Source organism: Triticum aestivum, chromosome 6D (genome assembly GCF_018294505.1).
Source record: "Triticum aestivum cultivar Chinese Spring chromosome 6D, IWGSC CS RefSeq v2.1, whole genome shotgun sequence".
In the NCBI taxonomy this organism is placed as follows: Eukaryota; Viridiplantae; Streptophyta; class Magnoliopsida; order Poales; family Poaceae; genus Triticum; species Triticum aestivum.
In genome coordinates, this window is record NC_057811.1 from 248,729,147 (window position 1) to 248,746,572 (window position 17,426).

At 47.8% G+C, this 17,426-nt stretch overlaps 1 protein-coding gene across 10 annotated transcripts in view; it reads left to right on the forward strand.

The window, feature by feature from the left end:
- Positions 1-601: 601 nt before the first annotated feature.
- Positions 602-17,426, forward strand: part of LOC123144558 (uncharacterized protein At5g03900, chloroplastic) — a 32,228-nt gene continuing 15,403 nt past the window's right edge. For 5 of the 10 annotated variants that reach the window (XR_006471695.1, XR_006471696.1, XR_006471697.1 and 2 more), the window contains exons 1-8: positions 602-1,158; positions 1,253-1,360; positions 1,438-1,538; positions 1,762-1,836; positions 1,954-2,023; positions 2,124-2,189; positions 2,305-2,403; positions 2,867-2,932. Coding sequence is in view for 7 of the 10 variants with exons in the window: in XM_044563767.1 (XP_044419702.1) it covers positions 751-1,158; positions 1,253-1,360; positions 1,438-1,538; positions 1,762-1,836; positions 1,954-2,023; positions 2,124-2,189; positions 2,305-2,403; positions 2,867-2,932 (993 nt within the window). In the remaining 3 variants the exon portion in view is untranslated. The remainder of the gene's footprint in view (positions 1,159-1,252; positions 1,361-1,437; positions 1,539-1,761; positions 1,837-1,953; positions 2,024-2,123; positions 2,190-2,304; positions 2,404-2,866; positions 2,933-17,426) is intronic. The other 5 variants (XM_044563770.1, XM_044563771.1, XM_044563769.1 and 2 more) reach the window with 4 other exon arrangements.

Consider the following 17,426-nt stretch of genomic DNA (forward strand, 5'->3'; position numbering starts at 1 on the left):
TGGAGGTCCCATAGAGGAAAAATGCACGTTTACGGTGCACGAGAAAAGTTGCACAACCCTGTCAGGTAATTGCACATCGACGGCTAGTCAGTTGCACAAAACGGGGACAAAATTACACAAAACAAATTCGTCAAAACATACTCATGTAAGATCTAGTTTCGAAGAGCACGCCGCGAGAGCTCCAAAGTTAAAGCGTATCTTAATTTCGATGTTTCGTTTAAAAGTTATGTCTTTAAAAAAAATTAAACTAAAAAATAAATGTTTTCACACATATCGGATGGGTATTTCGTTGCATGCTGCTTTTTACTCCCTCTGTCTCATAATATATTATATTATGGGACGGAGTAAGTAGCAAATAAAACAGATTTTTTTATAATTTATTGGATGGAGACAAAAACTTAAGGAAGAATGCCACGGAGCGGGCAGCTAGACGCTCGCACGCGTCCAACTGACTGACCCCTGGTTTTCAGGCGGGGTGGGCCTCACCCTCCCTCTAATCTAATCCAACATTCCCACATCAGATCATTTCAGATCATTACGTGGATGTAACATTGCTAATAGAACCGATGCTACCTTTTTATGCAAGGGTGCCCATCTCGTGAAAAGACAAAAACGATGCAAGGGTGCCCATCTCGTGGCCACGGGCAGCACACACCGCCGCTTCCTCCTCCTCACCTTCCCTCCACAGCCACTCCTCCCGGCAAGATGCCCACCATCATCTCCTCCTCCTAGACCTCAGCCGCGCCAGCCATGGCCGCCACCGCCGCCGCTTCCCTTTCCCTCCACCTCCGCCTCCGCCCTCCTCCCTATGCCCACCGCAGCCCCCTTCGCCATGCCCCGTTCCTCCTATCCCCTTCTCCGTCCATCCCTTGGCCTCCTCACCATCTTCACGTCGCTAACGGCCGGCTCCCTCCCCCTTGCCGCCCCTCTGTGAAGGCGCAGGCAGGTACCATCGAGGCTCCGAGCCTCGCGCGCCTTGGGGGCGCCGTAGAGACCGACCGCCTCCCCGCCGACGTGCGCGACCGCGCCATGGACGCCGTCGACTACTTGGGCGGCCGCGTCACAATCGGCGACGTCGCCTCCCGCGCCGGCCTGCAGATTGACCAGGCAGAGCGCGCGCTCCAGGCTCTCGCGGCAGACACCGGGGGCTTCCTGGAGGTGCCCCCCCCCCCGCCCCCGCGGCGCGCGCTACTTCGTGGCTAGCCTTCTTTCCGGCTGCGATCTGAGCGTGGAACTGTTGTGATTTGTGTAGGTTTCGGGGGAAGGGGAGGTGCTGTACGTCTTCCCCGAAGACTACAGGGCGAAGCTAGCTGGCAAGTCATTCAGAATGCGGGTTGAGCCACTGGTCGATAAAGCCAAGGTATTCCGTAGAGGCAACCGACTGTCTTAATTCATCTGAGCAGGTGCTGATTTTAGTTATGTTCTGCTTCTTTGCAGGAAGCGGGTGCGTATCTGGCGCGGGTGTCTTTTGGGACAGCACTAGTTGCTTCCATTGTGCTTGTATATGCTACCATCATTGCCATTCTCTCAAGCTCGAGGTATGTATGCTATTGCAAGATAGAGTTCGTGTGCACAGATTACTATATGCTATACCTCCCAAGATAAGATACACAGTAGATGCCATTATGCCCTTAAGTTTTGAAGATTTTGTCAGCGTTTTTTTGCGCATTATTATTGTATAATTTTCTGTGTTTAGGTACTTAAAATAATAATCTTTATCCCCTATCCCCCTTCCAGTGATAGCACTTACTCTTCTTATAGCAGTGATGAAGATAATCGTGGAAGGCGGCGCAGATCCTATGGCTCTACGATGTTCCTCCCAACAGATTTATTTTGGTAAGTATCCTGTTTTAGTTGGGGATCTGGTAAAATATATAACTTCCCATGTGAATGTAAATCAGTTATGTACAGATTCTTATCATTTTCGATACAATCTCATGTGTTCTCCTCCAGGTACTTGGATGCAGGTTCCTCCAGGAGGAGGCGGGTAGAAAAAGATAAGGGGATGAGCTTTATTGAATCTGTAATTTAAACTGGCTTGACATGATTGTTCATTTTGTTTGTGTAATTCTGAGATGCACAGGTGGGATTAAATTGTATATTGTCTGATCAATGTTGTGCAGGTCTTCTCGTTTGTATTTGGGAATGGTGATCCTAATGACGGGCTTGAAGAGAGAAGGTGGAAGATGGTAAAGACTTTCTCAGCATGTAGCTGCTTCTATTTGACGTTCTCCGAACCAGTTACTACTATTTATTAGTTTTTCCAGTAGCAAATTTCAAGTGTCTCGTTCAATAAATTCACAGATTGGGCAGTATATTTCATCGAATGGTGGAGTTGTTACGGCAGAAGAACTGGCACCGTATCTTGATGTACCGGCACCTGCAGAGCAAACCAACTCCAAGGCATATAACTTCTGTTCCAAAGCACTAATAAGTATTGCTTGTTTCTGTTAGACCTGATTAAGTTTTCCACTCGTTCATTGAATAGTAAATAAATTAAATGTATAAATAGGTAATCTCCATCCCATTTGTAACCCAAGTCCTTTATGCTATTGTCACAGTCTACAAGGTGAAACTAGAGCCAGCAATTTCTATGCGAATATGTTGACGAACATAATAATAATTATTCATTATGAAACTACGTTTCATGACGAGATCTAGTAATATTAGTGATGTTATTGGTGTTAATAGTTATTTCTCTATAGATGTTCGAACCTAGAAATGTTTGTCTGGTGCATATTCTGAAAGGACATGTGTTGTGAGCAAGCGGTAGTAATTGATTATCATGATACTGCTATTGTGAGGTATTTCCCCATTTATGGATGGAGTTGAATCTAATCTTATTCGTTCTATCTCTTGAATACAGGATGATGAATCATTTATTCTTCCAGTTCTTTTACGCTTCCAGGGACATCCTTTAGTTGACGATCAGGTCCACCTCTTCCCTCTCGTATATTTCAGGCTTTGATTAAAGAAAAATCATTAACCACATGTCCCTATATCGCTCTTCTCATTTTGACACCTTCAACCTCGTTATTTATTGGACATGACATGCTCGACATAACTGCCGATGAACTTAAGCCAATGTTTTTAAGGCGAGGCAAGGTTCTGTAGCACCACCTCACCTTTTAAGGGCGTTTTTGATGGTGTAGCTATACCATGTAGAATAATTGGTGACGTGGAAGAGAGAGAGAGAGAGAGAGAGAGAGAGAGAGAGAGAAGAGAGTCTTGCCTTCTCTTAGCTAAGAGATCTCTTATGAAGAAAGATTTGTTCTGAATTATAAGACGTTTTGGATATTTCAATACGGACTACATACGGACTGAAATGAGTGAACGAACACACTAAACGCATCTATATACATTCGATTTAGAAAAAGTCAGAACATCTTATTATAATTCTGAACGGAGGGAGTACAACACTTGTCCCCATTGCATGTGATATCTTATCTTATTCACACGTTCACTAGTTTTAATTATGACCGTTCCATAATTTTAGGATCTCATAACATTAAATGCTACAAATAACACTAAGAGATAATCCATTGTATAACATGCTTTTTTTGCTTCTCTAAATGATGTGGAATACATAAGAAAAGACCGCCTTATCATCCACTGTACATGTCCTAAGCGCTTAAAGCATAAAGCGAGGTGGCACCTTACACACATAAATATATAATATATGGCAGCCAGTCAGGAGATCTAACAACTAACATTAACATAAAGTGCACCACAACTCTACAGGTTACATAACATGACACGGAGTAGCTGTTAGCAAAGCATAGGCCTGAAATCATTTTGTGTAGATGAGGAAATGGTGCCTTTGAAGTTTGGCCTCATCCTACTCGTCTATATATCACTCCATAGCTTTAAACTTTCTTGTGTATAAGAAATTGCGCATCTCTTTGCTAATTTAGACGGATGCCTTGGCACACTTATCCACATCGCTGATACCCATGAAAAGGTGCTGCTTCAGCCTTCTCACTGGCATGAACTATCTTTCCTGACAACATACACAAGTGTAAATATTTCCTCTCTAAATTTTGCCAGCACATACTTCCAAGCTGGATCGTAGGATGTAGCTCTTCTCCTAGGATCATTTGACATATCATAAGCATTACCAGTCGCAGGATACATCAGAGCAGGGACACTTGGCTATTGCAGCAACACTAAGAGAGGGCCAATCAGCCGTCAAAGAAAAAGAAAAGAGCCAATTACTAGAGCAACCAGATCAAGCATGAAGGAGAGAAGCGGTGGTGGAGCTATGACCACGTGGGTGGAGTCGTGTTGAAGAGGATGTTGGGAGGAAGCAAATGCGGATGGATATGGAGCTAGCAGATGCAGATGATAAAAAGTAGAGGCGGAGAAAAAAAGGAGCAAACGGAGGGTTGGCAGAAGAGAGAGGAGGAAGAAGAGAACGGAAGAGAAGCCATATCTTGCAACTGCTGGGGAAGATGGAAGAGAAGCCATACCTTGTAGCTGTCGGGGGAGTGTTTCACATCTGCCCAAAGGATGGAGAGCAGCGACCGAGCAGGATGCTGGCGGATTTGCGCCAGAGGAGCTGAGACCAGAGAGAAACAATGATACAAGGCGAATAGTGAGGGTGGCTCGATCTTCACGAAGTGGAGGTTGATGAGGAAGAACACAACAAAAACACGAAGGTCAAAGGAAAAACTCGTGGATAACTAGTAATGCCAAGGCAACACCCTCTTGTATCGTAGATCCACACCACATGGTTAATGTGACTTCTTACAAATCCAAGGGAAAGCAAGAACGAGGTGGGAGTTTCTTCCCGCAAGTCCTAGGATAGGGAGGACTTGAATTACACATGAGGACTCTTCTCCATGGAAGGTCTTGTGCTCGTAGTAGCCTTCAACCGTAAGTGGCATTGTACTCCTTGGAGTCTTTACCCATAACTGGCCTTGTACTCCAATGGAGTATTCTCTTTCCCTTGAGAGTTCTTGATCCCACTAGGGGAGGTCCTAGGATAAGGAGGACTTGAATTACACATGGGGACTCTTCTCCATGGAAGGAGGTCTTGTGCTTGTAAGAGCATTCACCGTAAGTGGCCTTGTACTCCTTGAGTATTTACCCATAAGTGGTCCTTGTACTCCAATGGATTACTCTCCCTTGAGAGTTCTTGATCCCACTAGGTGAGGATCCTATAAGGGGAGGAAGATGAGCTAAGCTCTATCAATGAGATCTATTCTTACCTAACCACAAATCTAGGAGGGGAGGAGTATATATAGTCTAGCCAACAAAGGGGTAAGTGCGGAAGGGATACATGGGCCTTTGGCCCAGAACTGCACGCAGGCAGGCGACCAGACAATCCGGTTGGGTATGGCCTATCCTGTTCAGTATGGCCTGGACAATCCCGGCCTGGAGCTTTAGCCGACGCAAGCATTGACATCGGATAGTCCATGGACTTGTTCGGGTGATGTAGAGTGGAACCCTAAGTTAATGATCTTTTCACACTTGGAGTGGGGAAAGAAAGCAAATCAAGAGAAGAATACAAGATTAGCACTCAAATAGACAAGATCCAATCACACATATACTAAATCCGCATACACATAGAGGGATACAAAGGTCCAAATCCAACACATGAGGATAAGAGGAACTAGTTCATCCCAATCCTTGAAGGAGAGAGGTCATGAATCCAAAAGGATCTTCCCTAAGAAGGGGTCTTGAATCCACTCATGGGATCATCTTGTTGGAGATATGCCCTAGCGGCAATCATGTATGATGATATTTCCTATGTGTTTATGAATAAAGATTGTCCTTGGACATCATCAATGATGTGTATCAGCAAGTACGTGACTTGTTTGTGGAACTATGCATTGTATGACGACCGTCCTAAAAGGTCCCTAGTCGAAAGGGGCATGTGGACGCGCAACCAACTAGACTAGCATATGATACGGTGGATGGCTCGGTTTCACTAGCCATGGAGCATTGGATGCTAGCCGGATAATATGGACTTGGAATCATCAGATAAGGTCCGAGTCGGACAGACCCAACTATGAGACGCAGCGATAGGTCATCTGTGAGTCTCTAGTACAACATATGTTCTATGTCCTAAGACCTGAGCTGCCGCATGGGATGGTCACAAACCTGCTTTGGGCCGACCAAACGCTAGTCCGTGACTGGGTAGTTATAAAGATAGGTTTTGGGTTTGTCCAGACCCATGTTGCGAGACATGGTCGAGCAAGATGGGATTTGCTCCTCCGATTAGGAGAGATATACTCTGGGTCCCTCGTGTGATTCGACCAAGATAAGCATAGCCATGCGACAAGGATTATGAGATAATCCGGTTTGTGGTCGGCATCACTGGAATGAGAAAGAGGCCAGGCTAGCACAAGGATGGCAGACTTGCCTTGAGCCCGACAACATATATCGTGTGGCAAAGGGAACAGAAGTGTGACATGTTGTACAGGTTCGCCAATCGGCTTCATTGTCTACTTGGTGGCTCGCACGCCTTGCTAGAGGCTGCTACCAGTCGAGCAGGTCGGAGGTGATCCGACTTGTGACCAAGCCGACTTGAACCTAAGGGGTCACGCGCTTAAGGGAAGGAACCCGTGAGGCCGGAGCAGACTCCATGAGTCAGATGTGATCCTACTCGGACTCGGATCCAGGCCGAACAGACTTTGGGCTTTAGGATCCGTGCGAGGCCCAAGTGTTGAGCCCGCAACGGATGCCTTATATAGTGGGGGTGCGGCACACTCATTCGGTTGATCGCTTTGGCGCCGTCATTAGGGCTTTGCAAGTGCTGCAACTAGCCACCTTCACTCGCCGCCGGTTGTGTGATCGGACCTAGTAGTCCGCCGCATGACGTTTCTCTTGCACGCGCGGATATTGTTAGAGGCGGTGCACTTGCGCTGCTCCGGTGAACCTGTTTGTGGGATCCGATCGACTATGTGGGAGATCGACGAGGAGGAGACGACTCCGTAGACGCGCTGTCCCAACTTTACTTTTGCTTCACGGCATTGCGCATCTAGTGGTAACGATCCGTGATCCATCTCCCATAGCATGTTCTTGGTTTATGTTGCAGCCGATGCCCCTACCGTAGAACCCAACACATCTCACACAGAGGCCTTGAACTCCATGGGAGTGGTAAGTGGATGAGCAAAACTCAATCCCAAATGAGCTAAACCTTTGCTAACCCTAGCTAGGAGGAGAGGGTCCATATACAGTGTTCCACGAGATGAGAGGGGGAAAGAGGGGATACATGGGCCTTTGGCCCGGTTAAGCACTGGCAGGTGCCGGATGTCCGGGCTGGGGGTCGGATGTCCGCGGTTCGCGTCGCGTCGGATGTTCGGGTTGGAGCTCGCCAAACTTCTGTCGCTCTCGGGTGTGCTCGGGCTAGATTCTCGGCCGGGGGCTGGATGTCCGGGGCAGTCGGGCCGGATGTCCGAGTCCTGGCACTTTGCAGCGGCTGCTCTGCCGTGGTTGCCGCTGGACCGGGGGCGCCGGATATCCGGGCCAGGGGCCGGATGTCCGACAGCCATAGACTTCAACGGTCTCCTTCATTGTGCTTTATCATCCGTGTACTTGGGACTTGGTCTTCATTCCAAGCATCTTCGGGGTGGTCTTCCTCGTACCTAAGCACACATAGCATTCCGACTTGGGATAGTAGCCATGTCTCACGTGGGTCATACGGAAGCTCATCAAGGAGAGATGTCACCTCGTTCTCGATAACTATTGCACGTGCTTGTGTCATCGGTCCATTTTGCACTTGAGGAGACGAAGGTAGGTCCATGGGGATGACCGCAGGATGCTCCGCATCACCCCCTCCCCCCGTCCTCGGGAAGGTTCGTCCTCGGATCGAAATCCTCATCGCCATGGAAAGGAGATAGATCCTTGATGCTGAAGATGTCGCTCATGTTGTACTTGTCGCGTGCAATGTCGATCTTGTAGGCATTGTTGTTGTAGTGTGCGAGCACCTTGAATGGTCCATCAGTTCGAGGTAGTAGCTTGGACTTCCGCTCGTTGGGGAAACGGTCTTTGCGTAGGTGTAGCCACATAACATCTTCGGGGGTGAACACCATGGGGTGCTTGTTGATGTTGAGCTTGGTAGCGAGGCGGTGTACTTGGTTCTTGATCGTGCGTCGTGTATCTTCATCCACCTTCTTGAGGTATCTTGCTTGTGCACGCGGGTTCATGTTGATGCGCTCTTATAGCATCTCTAGCAGACCCCGTAAAACGCCGACCCGCAGAACTCGTTTATAGTTCGCGAAAATACGGGTTTGCGGGCCAACGCGGGTTGCGGCTGAGCAGACCCCGCGTAGCCGACCCGTAAAACAGAACCGAAAACCCCAGATTAGGCAATTTGACAGCGATTCCGACGATTGAGTTTAAATGCGAAGAATAAAACATAGTTCGCGCGCAAATGAAAGTATAGTTTTCTACGACAAACGCAGAAGGACTTATGCAAAAGCAACGACCACGTCTATCATCATCTTGGTCGCTTTTCACCCGTCGTCATGATCTTCACTCCGCACCACCGCCATCGATGCCATCGCCGCCTCCGAGTCCATCACCGGCACTTGTTCCAACTCTGGCACCGAAAGCATCGCCGGGCGCACTGAAAGCATCAGCGGGACTGGTTCCAACTCCTGATGGGAAAACATCACCGGCACCGAAACATCCACCTGCCGCCGCTAGCATCCTCCTCTTCAAGATGTCTCTCCTTGCCATATCATGCCATTCTTTGGTGATGTCGTCCATGTCATCGCGGTTCAGTGTCATGATTCCTTGGCTAGAAGCTTGGCCATGGCTTTGGTCTCATCGGCAAATACTCTTCTCTCCTCAAGGGCCGCCTTGTGCAACCCCTCATCCTTGAGCAACTGCCACTTCTCTTGCTTCTCTCGTGCCTTCTTCTCGGCCAACTCTTTCTTTGCCTCCAATGTCTTCGCCAACATCAACTCATTTGGTTGCACCATGGTATCTATCTTGTCCCGCAAGCTCGTTGCCTCGTGTTCCCTTTTGATCTTCTCCCTTGTCTTCTTGTCTCCATCGGGCTTGTTCAAGTTTCGTGGGCCATCATCATCCATGTTCGTAAGTGAACCTCTCTTCGGTGGGGATTCTTTCTCAATCAACTTCCACTTCTCACACTCTTTTAGCAATTCCCAACAATGCTCTAGTTTAAATAATTTGCCTTCGGAAGCTTCCATGTCTTTGCATCTTTGTTGGGCAATTTTGTCCTACACAATTTAAACAACGTCAAATGATGCAATCACTTCAAATGCTACAAATGATTTGCACAACTTGGGACGTGAAAATGAACTCACATAGTCGGATTTCACGATTCCACTTGGAGGTGCATTGCGAATTTGTTCCAAGCAAGCAGCCCAACGGCTACAAATCGGCTTGATCACGTCTCAACGACCTTGGAGTGATCGAAAGGTGCGTGGAGTCCTATTGGGATACCTTGCCATCATTCGGAAGTATTGATCTTCGATCCTTTGCCAATACCTCTTGACGGGTTGAGATGTGCCGGTGCACGCATCAAGAGACACCGCACTCCAAGCCTTGATCAAGATTTGGTCTTCGAATAGCGTGTAGTTCTTCGATCTCGCGCCTTTTTTGCTTGCGCTTGGTCATACACCCCCTCGTCTATCTCCTCCACCTCATCTTCACCACCGTGACCATCCACGCCACCATCCATTTCATTGTAATCGAAATCAGCGATCGGGGCTTGATCGATGTCGACGGTGTTTGTGTCCAACAATTTGACGAACTCGGCAGTGGCATCGTTCGAACCGGTGCCATAGTGAGTGTCATCAAGTCACGAGCTACCGCAATGGCGAAAAGCGAAGCAAGTAGAAGAAATCGAAGAAGCATACCTTCTAGCCATTTCGTCGAACACCTCGCTTGCAGTGGAAGCAACACCATTGAAGGGCATCATCGGGGTACCTCTTGCCGGGGCGGAGGGAGAGGATGAAGTCGCCGGCCTTTTTGTAGGAGCCTTCTTGCGCTTCACGGCCGAAACCTTGCCCTTCTTCTCTTGCGGCGGTGGGGCAGATTACGCAGTGGCGGCGGAGCCGGGCGCGCGTGCCTTCCCGGCGGGGCCAGCCGGATTTCCGCCCCGCACGATGACGTTGCCCTGCCGCTTGCGGACAGGCGCGGTGGTGCCTTGAGCGACGGCGGGGGCGACATGGCCGGCGACGAGATCTGCTGGAGGGGATTGCGCGTGCGCGACATCCACGGTGACGGGGGACGGCTGGGAGGCTTCCATGGCGGCGAAGAATGGCCGGGGAAGATGGACTGGAGCGGGCGGAGGCGGGGCAATGGCGGCGAAGGGGTGGGAAGCGGGAACGGCCGCGCGGAAATTTCCTTTGCGCCAAATCTCGTTGCGGATAGGGGGCGAGCTCGGGTCGGCCTCCCACCCTGTGAATCTAAAGGTTGAGGGCGAACTTTTGCCGCGCCCCGCAAAATTTCTTACAGGTCGCGGCCTGATACGGGGTCTGACCGGGCAGCTTTTTTTGCGCGGACCCGTATTTTGGCGGTTATTTTGCGAATAGCGGCATTATACGGGGTCTGCTAGAGATGCTCTTATAGTGGTAGCGGTAGAATGTCCAATGGATACAACGGGTTGAAGTTGTAGACGACCTCGAAGGGGATTTGCCGGTAATAGAATCTCTTGCTCAATTGCAGGCGTACTCGGCGATGGGCAAGCATTCTTCCCACTCCTTGATGTTCTTCTTGATCAACACGCGGAGGAGAGTAGATAGCGTCCGGTTGGTGACCTCCGTTTGGCCGTCGGTTTGTGGATGATATGACGATGACAATAGTAGCTTGATTTTGAGCTTGGCGCAAAGCGTCTTCCAAAAGTAGCTGAGGAACTTAACGTCGCGGTCCCACACAAGTCTTAGGCACTCCATGTAATCGCAAGATTTCCCTACAAAAGAGGTCTGCAACATGTGATACATCGTCTATCTTGTTGCATGGAATGAAATGCGCCATTGAAAAAAAATGGTCCATAACGACAAATACCAAATCCTTGCCGTTTTGAGTTCGTGGCAAACCAAGCACAAAATCCATACTAATGTCTTCCATGATTGGTACGGAATAGGAAGTGGCATATAAAGACCATGGGATTGAGCTTTAGACTTAGCTTTGCGGCATGTGGAGCATCGGTTGGTGTAGCGTGAGACGCCGCAAAACATCTTTGGCCAAAAGTAGTTCTTGGTGAGCGTGGCGAAGGTCTTGTCACGGCCGAAGTGTCCCATAAGTTCTCCACCGCGAGCCTCTTGCAAAAGCAACAAACGAAGAGAAGAATCGGGTATACATAGTTTGTTAGTCCGCATAAGATAGCCATTTGGCATAAGGAATTGCAAATGAAACATCATGTGCATACAAGTCTTTAATGTGCTCAAATCCAATAACTTCCAATTCAAGTTGAGTTACTAGCAAGCATTTGCGGGAAAGAGCATCCGCCACTACATTTTCCTTACCTTTAATATACTTGATAACATAAGGAGAAGACTCGATGAACTTTGGCATATGCCGCTTATTGAATTTTGTTTGACCCTTAAGGTATTTAAGCGTCTCATGATCCCTATTGATGACAAATTCACGAGAGCGAAGATAATGTTCCCACACATGCAAGACTCTCACTAAATCATAGAACTCCTTGTCATAAATGGGGTAATTAAGTTGTGCTCCGGGAAGTTTCTCGCTAAAGTATGCGATAGGGCGCTTCTCTTGCATTAACACGCCACCTATGCCATTACCACTAGCGTCGCAATGCACTTCAAAAGTTCTATCAAAATTTGATAATGCAAGTAATGGAGCATGTGTAAGCAAGTTTTTAAGCTCATGAAATGTGGTGTCTTGAGAAGGTCCCCAAACAAATGGTACATTTTTCTTACTCAATGCGTGCAATGGTAATAGTGCTAAAATCCTTAACAAATTGATGATAGAATCCGGCTAGGCCAAGAAAACTACACACTTGTTGCAAAATTGGTTGGTTGTGGCCAAGTTTTAGTAGTGTCAATTTTAGATTCATCAACTTGAACACCCTTAGAGGACACAACAAAGCCCAAGAAAATAAGCTTATCAACGCCAAAAGTGCATTTTTCCTTGTTAGCATAAAGTCGTTCGTTTCTAAGAACTTGCAAGACGTCCCTAAGATGTTTGACATGATCTTAAGAGATTGACTAAACACAAGTATGTCATCAAAGTATACCACAACACAAATTCCAATATATTTGCTAAGAACATAGTGCATCACACACATAAAAGTGCTAGGTGCTTGAGATAAGCCCATAGGCATGACTAACCATTCATACAAGCCAAATTTGGTATTAAAAGCCATTTTCCATTCGTCACCCTCTTGCATGCGAATTTGATAGTAGTCACTTTTAAGGTCAATTTTTAAGAAATTGGTTGGAATGGGGTGTCTATACCGAATGGTGATAGTATTGATGAGACGGCAATCGGAACACATCTGAAAACTACCATCTTTCTTAGGCACAAGAATAACCGAAACGGCACATGGACTTAAGCTCTCGCGTACATACCCCTTTTCCATGACATGTTGTACTTGCCTTTGTATCTCTTTGGTCTCGTCGGGCTTGACGCTGTACGGTGCCTTGTTCGGTAAAGGTGCGCCGGGGATGAGGTCGATGTGGTGTTTGATTCTGCGAAGTGGAGGAAGTCTTGGAGGTAGCTCATCGAGGTAGACGTCCGCGAATTCCTGTAATAGATGAGACAAAACCAAAGGAAGATGTTGTGAAGTATTAGTCCGCACCACTTCATGAAGAACACTCGATGGGCTCTCACTCACATCCTTTATGTCTCTTTTGGTGGCTAAAAGCACTAGGTTTTTCTTGTCGCTCATCGTGGAGTCGCTCAATTTTGGCTTGTGGCGCACACTCTCTTTTTGGTGGTTCGCTCGCTCACTAGTCTCTCCACGATGGGTTGAAGCTTGCTTGTCGGTGATTACTTGACTTGGCGACATGGGTCGAAGCACGTACTCCTTGCTTTCATCTTGAAACTATAGTGATTGGTCGTCCGTCCGTTGTGGATGACGCCGCGGTCGAATTGCCAAGGTCTTCCTAGGAGGAGATGGCATACGGATATGGGAACCACATCACACTCCAATGTGTCTTCGTATGCGCCAATCTTGAAGGACACTTGAACGGTGTGCTCAACTTGAATGGTGCCAGAGTCACTTAGCCATTGGACCTTGTAGGGGCGAGGGTGCTTCTTCTTGGTCAATTGTAGCTTGGAGCATAACTAGCTGCTTGCCAAATTGTGGCATCTAATGCCGTTGATGATGACCTTGACGGAACGTCCATTGATGCTCGCTTTGGTATGAAAGATGTGGCATCGTCGGTCTTCATCTTGTTGGTGTTGAAGTGTCAAGACTTTGGAGACAACTAGAGCGGGGCTCGAATCATTGTCACAAGACTTGAGCGTCTTCATTTTCGTTCACTTGACGGTGCATGGCCATGTGCTCAAGTGCTTCCATTTCTTTTTCGCTCATGGAGTCGTAGGTGTTGTCATCATTGGCATCATGGTGCGCCGAGTGGGACATTGGTATGTCTTGTGGCCACAGCCTTGGCAAGTGAAGCATTGGATGGAACTTGTCTTGGCGGTTTCATCCGTTGGAGCAGTTGATGATGAAGCTCTTGGCATATAGTTGCTTGTATGAGGATGACTCGAAGATGTCGAAGGTTTCTTGTACCTTGACTTGTCACCGGTGTTTGGTGAATCTTTAGTCAAGCTAGAAGGTGTCGTAGTCGTTGAAGCTTGAGTGTATGATGTAGGTCTTGGAAGAGTACTTGAAGTATGTGAAGTCATCTTGTACTTGTCGCTCTGCCTTGGTCGCTTGATGTACTAGCTCGAGGAGGTTTGTGTAAGGATGGAAATCGTCGATTTTCTTGATAGGATGGTTGAGTCCATTCAAGAAGCGTGCCATAGTTTGGTAGTGGTCTTCAATCGACTTTGTGCCTTACTTGAGGAGTTGCATGAAGAGATCACGGCTATAGTGTGTAGGCACAAAACGAGCTCTCATGACCTCCTTCATTTGATTCCAAGTCGTGATGGGTGGATCGCCTTTCTCGCGGTGTCGCTCGATGACTTGCTCCCACCAAATGAGAACATAGTCTCGGAACTCAAGGGATGCCATGGTGATCTTCTTTTCCTCTTCATAATTGTGAAGACGGAATATCTTGTCGACCTTAAATGCCCATGAGAGGTAGTCTTTGGGATCAGTGCTTCTGGAGAACTTAGGCATGTTGAACTTGAGCTTGCTGTAGCGTTGCTCCTCATGGTGTTGGGGACGATGGTGATGTCGCTCTTGTCGTGGAGGTGGGTTTTCAACCGCTTGCTTCTCGTGCTCCGCTTGATTATCTTGGCGTTGAGGGCGTGGGATACATGCTCCGTTCCTCATTTCTTGGCGCTCCTCAAGACGTGTGGCTTCCTCTTGTCGCTCCCGTCAGAGGGCTTCTTCTTTGCGCGTACGGCGGTTGCGCTCTTACACGGGGCGCGTGTCTTTGCGTAGAGCACGTTGAGCTTCAAGTGCTTGTTCCTTATGGCGTTGTTGTTCTTGTCGGAGAGCGTCGCCGTCTTGCTCTTCTTGGCGTTGGCGTTGTCGAGCTTGCTCTTGGTTAATGGCATCTTGTTCTTGGCGACGATGTCGTTCGCGCTCTCGAAGGCGGTCTTGTAAACCATTGCCATGGAATGGATTTTGCAAAGCTTGATGATCTTGGTAGTCGTATCGAAGATGAGAACGAGCTCGTGGTAGACTTGCATCCGAAGAGGTGTCCGATGAGTGTCGGCTTGAGTGGCGTCGTCTTGATGATGACGACGTCGAGGAAGCACGGTTGACCATCATGGCGTGAAAGTTTTCCATTTGAGTTGATAGCTTGGCGTCAAGGTAGTCCCGTGTTCTTGCTTCGGATTGTCGCATGTCGGTGGCGAGTTGTTCGATGCGGTCGCCCAAAGCTTCATTCGCTTGATGCAAGGCTCGTTGAGCGCCAAAGAGTTGAACCTTGGTGATGTAGTTGTTCGGTGCGTCTTGCTCATCGAAGAGTGGGTTCGAAGAAGTGCTTGGCCTATCTATCATTCTCAAGCAAAATGTGAGCGGAAGAAAGGAAAGAACTAGACCAAATGTACCTTATCCAATGTTGAAGATGAATCAATGATCACCCAACATGGTATTATGGAAGTAGCACAATTGGTACCGGATCTTGTCAATCTCACACCTACACAAGTAAAGCCTTTGGAGTAGCTTGGTGAGGATAGTGGCACAAAATTTATGCAATTGTGAGCAAGATTCAATAATGTTGAAAGAGATTCACAAATTCGCAAGTGAAACAAGTAAGACCAATAGCAATGAGGGGCACACAGTGACACGGAAACACACACACACGGATAGATAAGGGGTTGTGCAACCAAGGAATGAGCACAAAATGTGGAATCCATGAAAAATGCTCTTGTTGCACAACTCTAGAGAGACGTAGCATGATTGCTCAATAGGCGGATATGAAACTTGTGCAGAAAAACCTATGAGAGACAAAACGTAACGACTTTCTATCCCGATTATGCTACGTATGTATGGTTCCCGGTGATTCTCTCACGATGATCCAAGATGATCAAGTATGACAATTTGATATGCAATGTGGCGATGCTATGGCTATTGCTTACAAACTCTTTGTTTTCCTTCTTCTTTTGCTTAAAAGCTTTTCTCACTTTTGATATTTTCCTTTGGCCACTTATGCAAAATGCTTGAACCAAGATAGCAATTATGTATATGCGGGAACATTTATGACGCAAGAGGTGATACGATGATATATGCACACTATGATAGCTATGTGGAACGTGTATCACTGAAGTTCACAAGTAGCGTTACCTTGCAATACTCGACGGCTAGTCTCGGTAGGAAACACAAAATTGGCTCAGGGTTAACAATGCAATGGCAAGGGAGATGTACTATGATTGTTGTTGAGGTTACCATCCTTGCTTACGGTTTGGGTGTCAAAATGGTGAAGTGGTTGTTGTCGAAGTCGAGTCCGTGGAGAAATTGAGCGGCGGTGATGTCGATGACGAACCGTTCCTAAGTAGCCGAAACACGTTAGGAAACGGAAACCACAAACTCAAATTCTCAAATGGCAAAGGTGGCAAATTTGCGGTTGGTTGCGGAAGTCAATGGTGGTTTGCGGAAGATGGGAAAACGGTCAAAATTCGATAAAATGGGGTGGTGGTGTAGATGTTGGCTGCGAGGCGCAGGATGTCCGGGCGTCAGGCCGGATGTCCGGGGGTATGGGCCGGGTGTTCGGGTTGAAGATCCGTGGATGAACTTCGTGGAAGAACTTGGGGGACGAAATTTCTTGAGCAAAATTCAAGAAATTCCGTGGATGGAAATGGTGAGGAAGAGGGAAGCTAGATCCGCCTGCAACACTTCAAATCCATGGATCAAAATCAACAAATCACAAAAAAATTGGTATGACTATTTTAGTAGGGATTTTTGAAATTAGGCAAAAACAAACAAAATCGGGGCTAGAAAGTGGAGGGGTAGGGACTCGAAGATGTGAATTGACCTATGCTCTGATCCAAGATGATGTAGGGTGGAACCCTAAGTTCATGATCTTTTCACACTTGGAGGGGGGAAAGAGAGCAAATCAAGAGAAGAACACAAGATGAGCACTTAAGTAGACAAGATCCAATCACACATATGCTAATTCCACATACACAGAGGGAAATCCAACACAAGAGGGTAAAAGAGGAACTAGTTCATCCCAATCTTTGAAGGAGAGAGGTCTTGAATCCAAAAGGATATTCCCTAAGAAGGGGTCTTGAATCCACTCATGGGATCATCTCACATGGAGGCCTTGAACTCCATGGGAGTGGCAAGTGGATGAGCAAAACTCAATCTCAAACGAGCTAAACCTTTGCTAACCCTAGTTAGGAGGAGGAGAGGGTCTATATATAGTGTTCCATGAGATGAGAGGGGAAAGAGGGGATACATGGGCCTTTGGCCTGGTTAAGCACTGGCAGGTGTCGGATGTCCAGGCTGGGGGCCGGATGTTCGGCGGCTCGTGTCGGGCCGGATGTCCGGGCTGGGGGTCGAATGTTTGGGCTGGAGCTGGCCAAACTTCTGTTGCTCTCGGGTGTGCTCGGGCCGGATTTCCGGGCGGGGGCCGAATGTCTTGGCGGGGGCTGGATGTTCGGGTCATGGGACTTCGCGGAGGCTGCTCTGTTGCGGTTGCTTTTGGGCTGGGGCGCCGGATATCCGGGCCAGGGGTTGGATGTCCGTCCGCTGTAGACTTCAGCGGTCTCCTTCGTCGTGCTTCACCGTTCGTGTACTTGGGGACTTGGTCTTCATTCCGCACATTTCTGGGGTGGTCTTCCTCGTACCTAAGCACACATAGCATTCCGGCTTGAGGTATAGTCATGTCTCATGTGGGTCATACGGAGGCTCATTG